The sequence below is a fragment of the Aedes albopictus genome, chromosome 3 (assembly GCF_035046485.1).
Source record: "Aedes albopictus strain Foshan chromosome 3, AalbF5, whole genome shotgun sequence".
Classification (NCBI taxonomy): Eukaryota; Metazoa; Arthropoda; class Insecta; order Diptera; family Culicidae; genus Aedes; species Aedes albopictus.
In genome coordinates, this window is record NC_085138.1 from 448,641,522 (window position 1) to 448,655,890 (window position 14,369).

Below are 14,369 nucleotides of genomic sequence, written 5' to 3' on the forward strand. Positions count from 1 at the left end.
AAGCCGATATTACTTCGCGTATAGAGCACAACTTATAGACATTGCAGATCGCTCTGTGTGTAACGGGAACTGACCAGTACACCCACTCTACGTATAGTCTCGTTGTATATCCGGGCGTTCACAGTTCCAGCTCTACGATCCCGAAACTCATTTCAACGGTTTCACTTAGGATTAATAAAACAACTTCAAACCATTCGTAAAGTTGTGAAGATTTACTTTATTTGTTATAGTTATGTGTGCATTTCTCCTGATTAAACTCTGTTTTTTTTTCTTTTACGAACAACCAAAATGTATGCATGCACACTCCTATGGATTACCGACTCGCACGATACTACCATTGACAAAATATGAAAACAGCAAGTTTGATATTCTACAGATTTTTTTTTGGAAAGCAGTTTGACACTCAATTAAAAAATCGTATTACCAGAAACTCATGGAAGTGTGAATGTATCCATTAGACCACAGCATCTTCCCAGGTTTAACTTGACCTCTCTTCCCGTTTGGCAGCAAACAGATGCTTCGGAACCGATCCCTCCGCGTGATGTCCATCCAGACTGGGCAGTATAATCTTGTTACGGCGCCTTTCTTCTGCCATCGCTGCAGCCGCCGCACCCACAATAAACGGATTGAACGGTTTCGGTTCCACCCGTGGACTATTGATATTCGAATCGTCCAACGGTGCTGGCGGTGCCGATGGGGTTGTACTGTTCTTGTTTTCGCCTTCTGTGTCACCGTCGAGGTGGTTACTGTTATTGATCGAACCACCGCTACCATCATGTTTTGGCGGGCTTGTCGAGATAGAAGTGTCCAGTGAGGGATGCCCGGAATCGACCAGGATGTCGTGGTTGCCATAGTTGTTGTTATTGTTGGCTCCGTCATCGTCTTCGTTGTTGTGGTTATTGTTATTACTATCGTTGTTGCCATGAGTTCCGTTACTGATGGCCAAACTTTGTGGCGCACTGTCAGGGGGGCTGTAGATGTTGCGTTGATTGGTCTGGGAGGGGGTTGTCCTGAGGAGAGCCGGGTGGTTCTGTGGATTTGGGTAAGGGTGGTGATTGTTGTTGAGCGATTTTGCCGCCGCCGGGAATGAGACGTAACTGATTGGAGTGGAGGTGCTGTGATAGATGTCCCTTTCACGCAGATATTGATCGTAGATTCCATTCAGCGTTGCCGTGTTGCTGAAACGAAATGATAATATGTATCTATATATGGAACAATTCAGGAATCTTGAGTCAGGCAGATACTTACCTTGACAACGGAATAATGATGCCCGTTTCCGGAGGTGCTGGTTCGTAAGTATGCCGTGGGTAGTTCACTTCATCATCGGCAGCCGAAATTCCAACGTGGTTGGTTCGAACGTGGTAGGGAAAGCTCTTGTTTGCCCTCGAAGGCCACGTTAGCCAAAGGAATGCTGAATGTCCACAGAATGCTACCAAAGACAGAGCCCCAAACATGACACTCTCGCGAACCCAAGGATCGAGCACGTTTACTCCAACGACGGTTAAGATGGGTCCACTCATGATCCATATCGATCCCAACAATGTGAATGGGTAGTAGAATGGGCCTTTTTCCGTGAACTTTCGTATTGTAGCAGCGCAAGAATAGATGAAGAAGCCCCAGCTTACACAACGTAGCCCAGCCAATCCAAAACCTGCAGGGGACTCGTAGAGATTCAGCACTTCCCCTGGATCAAATGCCTAAAACAAACTCATCAGTCAACACCATTTTCCCACGTCCACACGCCGCATACATACCTCCGATTGATAAATGAACAGTGAAATGTACACAATCACATACAAATTGGTAAACACCGTTATCTTAACGGTGGCGCAGGTCTTCAGTCGAGCCCGAGTGATCGTATATCCTTTGGCCATCAGCAGCAGCAACAGCAGGAAAGTAATTTCACTGGCACTGGTGAAGAAAGCCCCAAAACTGGTGAAAGGTCCTATCCCGGACACGGCATATTTGGCCCATGTGACACTCAGCAGCAACACTCCGAACCACTGGAGCAGTACACTCAAGGCGAACAAGCGGTAGGTGCAATGGTACAGATGGCGGGACTTCAGCTCGATGGCACACAGGAATACCGCCAGCAGTAGCAGCGTGTAGGAGATCGATTGAACCAACAAGATCGGTGGAATGTCTAGAAGGGATGGAGACAAAAAATATTTATAGAGCTCGTGGATTACTTTTTATCAACCTTTAAATATTTATATTTTTTGCAATGAATTGCAAAATGAAGATTTTTACTAGCATGTTTAACAACGAGTTGCTGAGCGGATAGATTCTCTAGCTGCTAATTCATTTTGAGATTTACAGAGTTGTGGTGAACGCAGAAAACCAGCTATAGTACAGAGAAAATGTCTGGAAATGTTGCTATTGATGTTTTGTGTCAACTGAGTTGCATCATTCTGAACCGTTGTGAACCGTTTGTAGAAAAATGACCCAACTCACGGAATTTGTGAGTTTGTTTCATGCTATTGATCTATTGTGAAAGCATTTTCTAAGCTTCACAATAGATCAATTCTTTTGAAGTAGTCGAGTTTTTTTTATTTGTTTAATTAATCTTTGATGTTATGCTACTTTTCAAGTAAAGCACTTTTTACGATAAGTTACCATTAGAATTCTTACAGCTTACTTTCCTTATTATAAAACCGGTTTTTATTAGTTTAGTCGATGCTGGGATTATCATATTCTCTTCTCGTTTCAGAAAGCGAGAACATTTGTGTAAAATTCCTGTGTCCCATCCCAGGAAGAGGATCTCCAATGGAGTGACGTTGTCTTTCTTAGCAACTTCACTCCGTACGTTTTTGCTTCACATCAATAGTACATACTATACTAGGCATCGTATACAAATTACGTAACGCTATAGGGGCAGGGGGAGTCTAGCGTAGCGTTACGATCCATACAAAAAATTTTGGGTTTTCATACAGAATGCGTTACATAGGGGGAAGGGGGTCTGAAATGGCCGATTTTAGCGTTACGTAATTTGTGTACCATGCCTAAGTGGCTTACGAGATATCGCCCTTCCATTGTTTAGTTCAATTGTATTCAATGACGCTACACAGTAGGCCTGGCCGCTTTGATGTTTGTAATACATTTCCAATGCACTGCAAGTATTAATATGACAGTATTCTTTCAATGAATGGCTGTGTATGTATAGACTAGACTAGACTCGACTAAAATTCTTGCTGGAAATTCTCCTGTAATTCATGCTACAATTTCGCAAGCTATTTCTGCTGGAATTCCTTAGGGTGGTTCATCATAAAACTTCAGGACAGACAACAAATTAAAATTTGGCTGACTCGAAAAAATAAAATGACATTTTAGTGCAAAATTCATCAGCATACTAGTAGAAATCGGTATGAAAAAGGCTTCGTGACCATGCGGTTAGTGGCGTCAGCCGTCTAGGCATTTCGTAAGCCTCGGAATGTGGATTCGATTCCCACTTCAGTCGGTGAAAATTCTTGTCAAACGGAAAATTCTCGACTGGACCACTGGATGTTTCTTGCGTTGTCTGTTGCCTAATGTTTGTGATCGTTCAGTTTGGGCAATCTCTGGTTGAAGACGATGTATCATTTTTTTATTACTGGAATTTCTTTCTACACAATGATCTGGGGTGCTTTTATTGACCCCATGTGCATGCGCATTCTTCTTCTTCTTCTTCTTCTTCTTCTTTATGGCTCTACGTCCCCACTGGGACTTGACCTGCCTCGCTTCAACTTAGTGTTCTTTGAGCACTTCCACAGTTTTTAGTTGAATGACTTTCTTTGCCTGCCATTGTGAGGCAAGTAAAATGATACACTATGCCCAGGGAACCCGCCGTCTCTGGATTGGCGATTCATAGCCTTAACTACTAGGCTAACTGAAGACCCGCATGCGTATTAAAACAGGGTATTCAAAGATGGAGTTTTAGGCATAATTAAGTCAATGCTTTGAATGCAGTAGCAAGAAGGTTTCAGTCGAGTTTAGGGAATCGAGAGGCTGGGCTTGAATCGCTGGAATGTCTCATGAAACCCCTTGCGATGCCCCCGAAGCCCGCTGATGCCAAACGAAGCTTCCTAGGACGCCTTAAATCCCATGGAACACCCTTATAGCTTATAGCAGGGGAGGCCCTTTGAGATTCCTTGGAACGCTTCCAAAGCTCATGGGACCACCTAGAACATCTCTGGAATGCTTCTGAAACGAAATACCTTGGAGTCGTCATAAACCATGTGTCTTTCCGAAGTCCTCGCTCCATTCTAATATTAATTTTTATGTATGGACGAAAGTCTAAGAGGGGTAGGGGATCTGAGATGATTAAATTTTAGTCTTCGTGGTTTATGAAAGGCCCTTTAAAATCATCTAGAATTTCTTGGACGCTCCTGAAATCTCCTAAAATATCCTGGAATACCTTTGGAACCTTATGGAAACCACTCAACACCCTATAAAACCCCTTGAACCTCTTTGGAGCTCCTTTGAACCTCCCTGAAACCCTCCTGGAACGCCTCTTAAACCCCTTGAAAACGGGGGAACGACACTGAAAAATCCCCTGAAAATCACTTGAAGCTCGTTCACGGAACCCCTGAGACCACCGTAAACACCCCTCAAACGTTCTGAGACTTCCTAATACCCCTTGGAATAGGAATGCCCTTGGAAGCCACTTGAAACCCCCTGAGACCGCTAGAAAGCACTTTTGGGCCACTTCTCTCAATAAGACCCTATTTTTGGCCCCGGAACCTTTCGGCTCTGTTTCAGAAGATTCAGCCAGGCGGAAACCTAATTTTTGACAAGGGGCTGTCCATGAACCACGTGGTCATTTTTTTGGGACCTTTCAACCCCCCCCCCGCGTGGTCTCATTAGTCCATACATTTTTTTTTATTTGTCCATACAAAATAGTCATTGGCCGAACCACCCCCCCCCCCTCTCATGACCACGTGGTTTACGGACAGCCCCCAAGGTACTTTAGTACTACTTAGGGTCAACAGATTATTGGTACCTGGGTGGAATTCCGGAATCGGGACATAGCTGCGTGGGCGGTGGAACATGAAAGCCATGAAAGAAATGAGGGGAATAATGACCCACATAGAGTGAATTCGAGCCGAGGAACCAGCAGATGGCATGACAAGGTACGTGGAAGCAGTTCGGGGTAGGTCAGTGCCGACAAATGCGGAGGATGATGAGGGTTGCTTTGACTCAGAGAAATCGGCTCTTGATGACCAGACGCTTGATTACTAGCGCCGGTCTGCTTTCAATCGGGCCCTGAAACCTGCCGAAACTTCCTGAGACGCTTCTGAAACTCCCGTAAAATCCATTGAGACTCACTAAAACCTCTCAGAAACCCCACTTGAATCGTACTGGAACTTCCATGAAATCCCCTAGAACCTCTAAAGCTCTCAAATCCTTAAAACCCAAACGTCCCTCTCTTTAAACATCTTTTTCAGTCCCATGAATCCCCGAATTCCTTTGAAGCTTCTTAACAATCCTCCGGAACCCATTGAAAGTCATCATGCGTTCCTCTAGTGCTCCCGCATAGGACTCCCCACTTCGCCCTTTTGTCCCTTGCCAATTCTGAGAGACCTCCTTTTGCTCTTCCCCTCAAACGCCACCCAGGCGTCGTTACCATAGTTACGTACAATACGAATCAATCATGTAGGAGCAATAATTGGCATGTAGGATAAATAAATTTGCTATAATACACCCCGTTTTTCATTGCAGGTTTTAGCACTTCTCAGGTCACTTTGACAGTTCTGCATGAGTAAGACAAAGACAGTCTTGGGTTTTGTCCTTTCTTCGCTCATACGTTATCTGTTAAAGTTACCTGAGATCTGTTAAAAAATTTCTTCGTGTAATGTAGAATTTGCAGCATCCATTTATTACGTAATGCTAAAATCGACATTTTTCGGTTACGTCTTCTGATCTACGATGTTGAAGCGTAGATAGACCCTATTGAGAGATAGAAACGTGTTCGCTTACACAAAGCAGAGACGCCTTTTTCAAATGTTAGCCCAGAACATATGAACATATCTTTTCTGCATATACATGAACGTGTTTGTCCCATACAAACTTCAAGTTCGTTGAACATGGCCTTAGATTTGATGGAATTGAACTAACATTTTACTGGAGCTTATGAGTGACAAACTTAAACTTTAAAAAGCTCCAAGGATTCCTTCTGAGTTTGTTGCTTACTCAGGAGAAATCTTTGGAGCTTTTTTAAGTTACAGTTTTTTTTTATATAAAGTTTGACAACCCTAATGGTCAATATCGGTTTAATGTAGAGTCTTGACTTTAGGGGTTCAAATTTTGGCTAACAAAGGAGCGCGTAACAAGCAGAACCTTTCAATCAGAGTCTATTTTTACGTTTAAGATGAGAATAGCCACTGTAACAGAACCGAATAGTGATTCAGTAACATTTTGGTGATCATTTAATTTTGTAACGGTTACGAATACCGTCATAAAACCGAATACTCTTTTTCGGTTTAATTATATTTCTACCCGAGTAGCACATATGTTCTACACAAATCTCCTTTTCTATTTTTTGAGACTACGTTCCCACTTGAAACTTAGCCTGTCTCTTAAACTTAGTGTTTTTGAGCCGAGAGAACTTGCTGACCGGAATGGGAATCAACTCCGCCGTATTGGGATTGCCGATCTAAAGCCTTATTGACAAGGCTAACTGAAGAACTCTAAATTACACAAATCTATGCAACTCTTATTTGACTAAATATGGAAGTTACCCCTTCTAGGGGATGGTCCATAAATGACATAGCACTTTTTGGTGTGTGGCGAGACCCCTCCCTACCCAGCATTAATTTCAGAAAGGTCTCCTCTGGGACTTTCTCTACTTGACGTATGAAGAATTAGCATTAAGTTAAAATTCAAAAATACAAAGAAATTAAAAAAAAAAATTTTGGTGATTTTCTACACCCCCTCATCCCCCGTTGCTTTTTTCCTATACCTAATACATGGCTCGTAGCATATTCGGAGACTCCCCCCATAAAATACTACGTTATTTATGGACGACCCCTAGTCTAATTCACTAAATTTGATACTTGGGCAGTTAAGGGGATTAATATCTTCTGGTTCATATCTTATACTTATCTTAACCAAAAAAATGTTTCTCGATACATCCATGATACGTGAAAAAGCCATTTTTCTTCAAGTGTTAAAAGTTATAAAGTACTTTTTTTTAGGACAAACGTCTTGAAATCCCGCTTCAGCAGTGCATCAGAGCTACAAGCGCACAAATCTAAAGAAACATGCTTTCAACTTTATTATAATCAGGTGAACTGGTTTTGTTTACAAAGAGATTTGTGCGGTCAAAATCGCCCATTTCGGGATTCTAACAACTATGCATTTTCAAGTGAACCGTTTAGCACCTCAAACCCAGTATTTGAAATACGAACAATTTAAAAAAAAGTTTGCAAATCGGTCAATTAGTTGCCAAGATATCAAATATTGTAGAATCCTTGAAAAAGTCCAATAAGGACCGATACGTCGAATCAAGATAACATATAGTTCGACAATGATTTTTCATAAGAGCCTAACTGTCTTGATCGATTTCTCTTCGTCGACTCTCTCTTTCGCTAATAACTTGATCAAAACAAACAAAATCATTATTCTTTTTGTTTCTATAGTAACATGTAATCGTCTTCTTCGCATATCAACAAAAAAATCTTTGGAAAACTCAATACACATTCTGTGATAACACAAAGAGAGAATCGATGAAGAGAACTCGAAAATGTCAGTTAGGCCCAAATGAAAAATCAGTGTAGAGTTATCTTGATTCTCCCAGAAGATTGAAAAGCCAGCAACATAACTGAAGAGATCACCGTAATGAAACTTAAAAAAAACGCAATTTCAAGGTGATCGCGTCACAAATGTGCTTTAAGTGTGTTGTTTGCCAATAGTGGCCAATATTTGTTAATTCAGTTTTGCATGCTGAATTTCAGAACCATTTTCACTGAAATTTTAAATTTATCAGATGCCTGTGAGGACCAACAGATGACATGTGATACTAACCCCCAGAAGGCAATCAGCTACATATCTCAATAGTACTTACACATTTCATCAGCGGAAAAATGTTCATGCCAAAAGTCGCCCGGTACGCCGTTGGTCATCTTAAATCTGTAGTAAACGTCCAGTCCTCGATTACTCCCACAGTTGGAAATGGCTATGTACCACCACCTGAAACATTCAAATATGAGGATACTCCGTGTTACATTGCGTAAAACCCCAGGTGTACCTCTGCCTTGAACTGGTAAACGTTCCGTGATTGCTGCAACTCACTATCAGCTTCGAATCATACTTGGCAGCCCGCCTGATTCGAGTCACATTTCCCGAAACCTCCGCTGCATTGTCGAACAATTGTTCAACGTACACGCGGTAATCTGTGTTGTTCTCCAACTCGTTGTATTCCACGCTGTGTGCCTCTGCCATCGGCTCAAACGTGCTGTTCTCGATCGTGGACAGATCTATTTCCGTCGCGTTCCATTCGAACCCTTCGATCGGATCCGCACTCACTTCTGGTGTGCTGGGTTTCAAAAAATGATCATAGGTGAATGTATCATCTTCGTTCGACGGGGTGCGACCCACGGGAGGATCTGGCGAAGTCTTTTTCAGCACTTCCTTGTTATCTTTCGAAGTTTGCGTCAGGAGGGTACACCCAGAGTAGAGGTGATTACGTGGCGTCAAGGGCACAATCTGATTATCAACAACGCTCAGAACAGATAGTTTCTCGGAACAGGTCTGAAATAATAAAGTATACATATGTACATGTTTGACTTATTACAAATTAATCAACTCCCATACCAATGGTCTATCCGTTTTGTATACCGCGGGCCATTGCGTTTTGTCATCGTAGTAGAGCAACAGTTTTAAATCCCCGTACCGTTTTTCGTACTCAATCTCATACTGGTACCGACCATGATTGGAAAGAAAGCAGAACCTTGCCAGGAATGCCCAATCCTGCGGAAAAGAAAGAAGTAGGCCATTGCTCTTTCCGTTCGTAACCAAGCGGAAGAATCTTCACCCAAAGCGAAGGTAACTTGATTGCTTACCGCAGTTGTTTTCACATGTCCTTCCACGTATTTAGCATCGCTAACACCGAGCAACCATAGTAGGCTTATCCAGATGGCAATGAACATAGTTTTAAGCAGCAATCGCCAACAAAAGATCCAGTAATTTGATGATATTAAAGAGTTAATTTCGAGAAAACTTTTTTCAACTTCGCACCAACAAAACACTGACCGAGGTGTGATTTGTTTGCGCGTTTCGGCGAAACCGTTGTTAGGGACACGCTGTTGTATTATTTATCCTTCGTAGAATATAGTGGAAACATAGTACCGCTCACTGACTGACCATGGGGAATAGCTATGGGGTAAAGGTTGCACGTGTCGGTTAGGGACACATTAAAAGAAATGCGAAAATATGTTTCAAAACTTTATTGAAAATATCATCATTTTAGTCACTCTTCTGGTTCAATTTCTCCAAATCCAACTTGGCCAACTCCTTTTCGATGTCTTGAACGCGAGCTTCCACTGATTTATCGCACGTTGACGACTTCTGCACTTTCTTCTTATCCGGTGTATTCACTTTCTCGAGCGACTGGAACGTATGCTCCAAATGCTTATCGTTTGCGCAAACGTCGCAAACTGACGTATGACAATGACCACAGAAGTATTCCGGCTCCTCCAGGTGTTCCTCACAACAGACCCTCTGCTCCGGAATCGGTGAGAATCGGGGAAGGTTACGAGTTAGTTTTCCCATTATGATCAATTATAGCGCCTGTTGTACTGCTCTTGTTGGTGATCGTTGACTGGTTGACATTCGGATCGACAAGATCGTTTAAAAACACATTAGGTACGTATAGGTCCATGTGTATACCCACAACAAACCTACCAGGTATGTTCTAGCTGAGGTACCTATAAATTCAGTAGCAGTTGTAGGTATCAAAGCAGTGTATTAACCACTTGGTTCTACCTATGGTACACATGATGTTTTGGTGGGATTGATACAGTATTTATCTCCGATCAAAGCGGTTTGCAATTCTGAAAGCAATACTTTTTTTCTCTGTTCGGAGCATAACCACTGCGACCAATATTTTGATCTATTGTGGTATTCCCCGTGTCCTTTGTATAGTGCATGTCGTATTACTTTATCACCATTGAGAAGTTCTAAAGTATACGGTTTTGTTACAGTATTCATTTTCGACATAATCGCAAGGAAGGATTCTGATTCATAGGTTCCGCTTTTAACACGCTCCTTTTTCAGTCAAAATCGGATCCCTTAACGAGATCGTCAAGAAATGATACCGATATTGACCATACATCGGAACCTTAGTCTTTTCTGTTTCAAACCAGTGTACACCGAATAAAACATTAGGAATATTTACTAACCCATGTTTCTTTGTTTCAAGATCCATCTCGGCCACACCTAAAACCGAGACCTAAGTAATGAAATGAGTTACATTTATCGTTTCAGTCGTATCCTAATAATGTTGAACTCGTTATACGATGTTTTGTTTTTTTTTCTTATACTACCTTTTTAGGTAAATTGTGATTTTTTTTTGTTTTCCGTGTCGTTTTTAACTCTTTTTTTTTTGCTTGCGTATTGTAAACAAAAACTCAATAAAAAAACAAGAAGACGAGGGATTGATTCTGCTTGTGCCTCTCACTGAGCAGAAACATAATTATTTATGAAATAAATTGAACAAATTGATTCTCTATTGATTGCTGGTATTTACAAAATCCTTGGGCTCATCGCCAGATTTTCAATCCTTGACCTAATTCCTCACTGAGTCGGAGGCCTCTCGTTGAGTTAGTGCTACATCAACATTTCCTCCCCTGTCCCAAGAAACGGTGAAGATTCCACCGGCGTGACCGAGAATAGTGACATTCATGCTTTTGGAATTCTGGTTCAAGATTGGATCAACTTGCAAGCCTTGTTCCTAAAATCAGTCTGGGATATTGAAAGGAACATGAACGTTGTTAATATTCAGACTACGAAGTATTCCATAGTTACGCACTATAGTTGTTATATCTGGGATGTTATGCAGCATACAGCTTCTTTCATTTTCTTGCTCTTTTTGGTTCAGTTTTAAATTGCTCATCATTTCGGAAGAGTTACCTACATACAATATACATCAAGCTAGAAAGGTTACTCCTTGATGCTGAGATTTCAATCATTCTTCATATGATGGCCAATATAAATCACCAGCTTCACTACTACCAAGTTATAAAATTGGTATTTTGAAATATGAAATACCCAACTTTTTCCCATCGTAGAATTTACCTGTGACACGCAACCACGCAATTTGTGTCATACACGGGTAGTAAAACATGGGGCATACGGGTAGTGATATTGTGGAAATAATTATCCTATTGATCATACCGTAGTAAGATTCCAATGCAACTGACAAGTTCCAATTAGTTTTCGAATAGAGCTTAGCCATGTTGATTCTAGATTACAGTGTCCAATTGGATTATTATATTCCTTGAAATACTTACTTATAAATGCAGAAAAAATCCAGATCATTAATTTCTTATCTTTAACAGCAATGTTGTCCATTACATGAAAAACATAATTATGCCATCTACTTTTCTAGGTTGCTTAATGATGTCAAAAATCAACCGCAGAGCAAATACCACGTAGGTACAAATTACAAATGTTTTGACTGTCAAATGAATAAGAATTGCTTTTTTTTAACATTTGTCAGCAGAAGAAAAAAATCAGTTGTGGGCGGTGGTTTCTATATAATAAGGACAAACTTGTTAGAATTTTGATTTATTGATTGATTGATTTATCTTTATTTGAGAGACTTTCAGCCCTTGGCTGGTTCAACTTGTTAGAATCCCAAAATGGCCGACTTCGGCACCTACTCACGATTTCGAGGGCACAAATCTCTTCGTAAACAAAACCAGCGCACCTGATCTTCTTATTTCAAGCTTATTACGAGTGAGCAAGAACAGAATAATGAAATGCACTGTTGTGTAAAGCTCTCTTCTTGAGATTTGTGCGTTTGAAGTTCTGATGCACTGTTGAAGCGGGATTTCAAGACGATTGTCCTTAATTTATTGCCAGATCGTATCACCAACCCCCAACTCAATAAAAACATTTGTCTTACAAACATTCCTTCTCATCCCGCATGACCGTGAGGACGTGGTTGGCGTCACTAAAGAAGACAGTTCCCGTAAGTATCGAGTACTATTCATTGATTCTCTGTGCAATTTTGATAGCTCCGATCAATCACGGAGTAGCAACTACGAATATATGCTCATGCTATGAGAATTAGTTGATGCTATTGAACCAAAAAAAAAACACACCGTTAAGTTCCAAGAAGGTATTATATTGAAATAATATTGTCTGGCTAGTGGTATACTAATGATGACTTTTAAACACTTTTTCATGCATTCATTTTGACTAACCATAAAATTTATATTATAGCTCCTACATATCTCAAAGAATATTGGATTAAATATTGTCGATCTTTTGTAAGGAAATACTAAACCATGAACATTTAATATGCCATATTTTTAGAGTCAGTTTCTTCACTACAAAAAAAATAAAAATCTACTTACGTAAGGAGTGTATCGAAAAGTAGTTGAAAATGTTCATCTCGAAGCTGGTATGTTTTTTTTTATTTCGGTTCTTCTATGAAATCTTCACAATATAGTTAAGTTTAGAACGGCTTGAAGAAACTTGGAAAATTCACGTACATGGTTAATGCACGTGAAAAAAAAATTTTCAATTGTCAAAAACCTGTAGCGAATAAAATTGTACGATAAAAAATCTGAAAAATATTGATGCTTGTTAACAGTTATGTACAAGTAACATACCAATCAACACCAACTTTCAAAATTCATATTTTCGATAGAAAAATCTCTAATATTTACAAGATGGTCAACCACAAAAAAGCATATATTTCGGTCAAACTTTGAAGCACTTCAAAAGCTAGACTTTATAAATACTTTCATGAGTGAAGATTGGAGTAGAATTTGCGAAAAAGTTACCCGTCCCCTCGGTGAGACTCGAACTCACGGCTCCTACTCACTAGACAGACGCGTTGCAAACTACACTACGCGACTTTTTCTACGCGGACGCATCCATCGCGTAAAAACAGAATTGAGTGTACACCATACGAGAAGACTCGAAGATGTGGTGACTAACCTGAGTTCAAGTTCAGCTCGAAATTGTTTCCCACAGACTCCACTCACGCCAGTATTTGTAAAGTCTAGCTTTTGGAATTAAGTAAATCTTCCACTCAGGTGTTTAAGCAGCAAAAATCTATAGTTAATCAATCAACATTAAAGCATTGCATTACATATCTTAAGGGTTATAAAATTCCGCTTTTTGCTCTAACTTACTCGTCAATAAATCAAAAAACATACCCAATTTAAAAAATGCGGATTTTTCACTTTTTGTATTTTTTTTTGTGTAAACTTGATTTGGAGAAGCATAGAAAAAAAGTGGTTACTTATTTTTTTTTCCATTTTAAGAATTGCACCAAAATGCCGTGGATTTTTTTCTTGAATTACACTAGTTTACAAAATAAAACGAAAGTCGTGAACTTCTGTCAACGACCAAAATTTTTTAAGCATAATTTAGTACTGATTTCGAAACCGTGCTTCAAAAAAAATTAAGTAGAACAGTTTTTGAGTTTTAGCTCAATATCGAGTTTTTCATTGTCTTCTACAGAGATACAGTGTACACAACAAGTAGAAAAAAATAACAAAAGCTCAAATGTTAGTATAGATGAAGTAAAGAAACAGGAATTTCAGATAAAAGCTAAAGGTAGAAATACGAAAGATCCAGTTACATATAAGAGTAAACAAATGATATACACACGTGAACAAAATAAGGGCAAAAATCCAAATGATAACAGAAGGATAGAAGATAGGTCAATTGATAAAGAAATGATAATTTCAGAAGAACAAGACAACGCCGAACGATTGAATAGCTCAGATAACATAATGGCATCAAGAAAAACAGCATCACAACAGGACTTACTAAAAGACTTAACTGCAACAAATGATGTAATTGAGAACAAGGAAGTGGCAGAAAAAGCAGCAATGAATAGTATTAAAAAGAACATACTGACTAAAATTGTTACATGGAATGTTAGGGGATGTAGAACAGAAGAGAAAAGAAAAGAAATAGATGGTACTCTGGAAGCATACGATATAGATATAGCTGTTCTTCAAGAGGTAAATACATTGGGTGTTGAAGCAAGCACAACTAATTACAATTGGATTATTAAAAACAACAATACAAACAAAACTAGGGGTTTGGCATTATTGATACGAAAAGGTATAGGAATACAAGTCCAGCACATTAAAATATCTAAAAACAACATGATGTGGTGCAAGTTATCAGTGCGCGGTAATAGATTG

General features: G+C 39.9%; 1 protein-coding gene across 1 annotated transcript; it reads right to left on the reverse strand.

The window, feature by feature from the left end:
* Positions 1–210: 210 nt before the first annotated feature.
* On the reverse strand, positions 211–9,369 carry LOC109425802 (transmembrane protein 145-like). The gene is made up of 7 exons (XM_019701145.3): positions 9,039–9,369; positions 8,791–8,946; positions 8,225–8,727; positions 8,042–8,166; positions 1,755–2,143; positions 1,249–1,697; positions 211–1,178 (listed from the first exon to the last, which is right to left on the reverse strand). Exons 1-7 carry the CDS (start codon positions 9,123–9,125, stop codon positions 479–481), a joined length of 2,409 nt encoding a protein of 802 aa, XP_019556690.2. The 5' UTR covers positions 9,126–9,369; the 3' UTR covers positions 211–478.
* Positions 9,370–14,369: the final 5,000 nt, after the last annotated feature.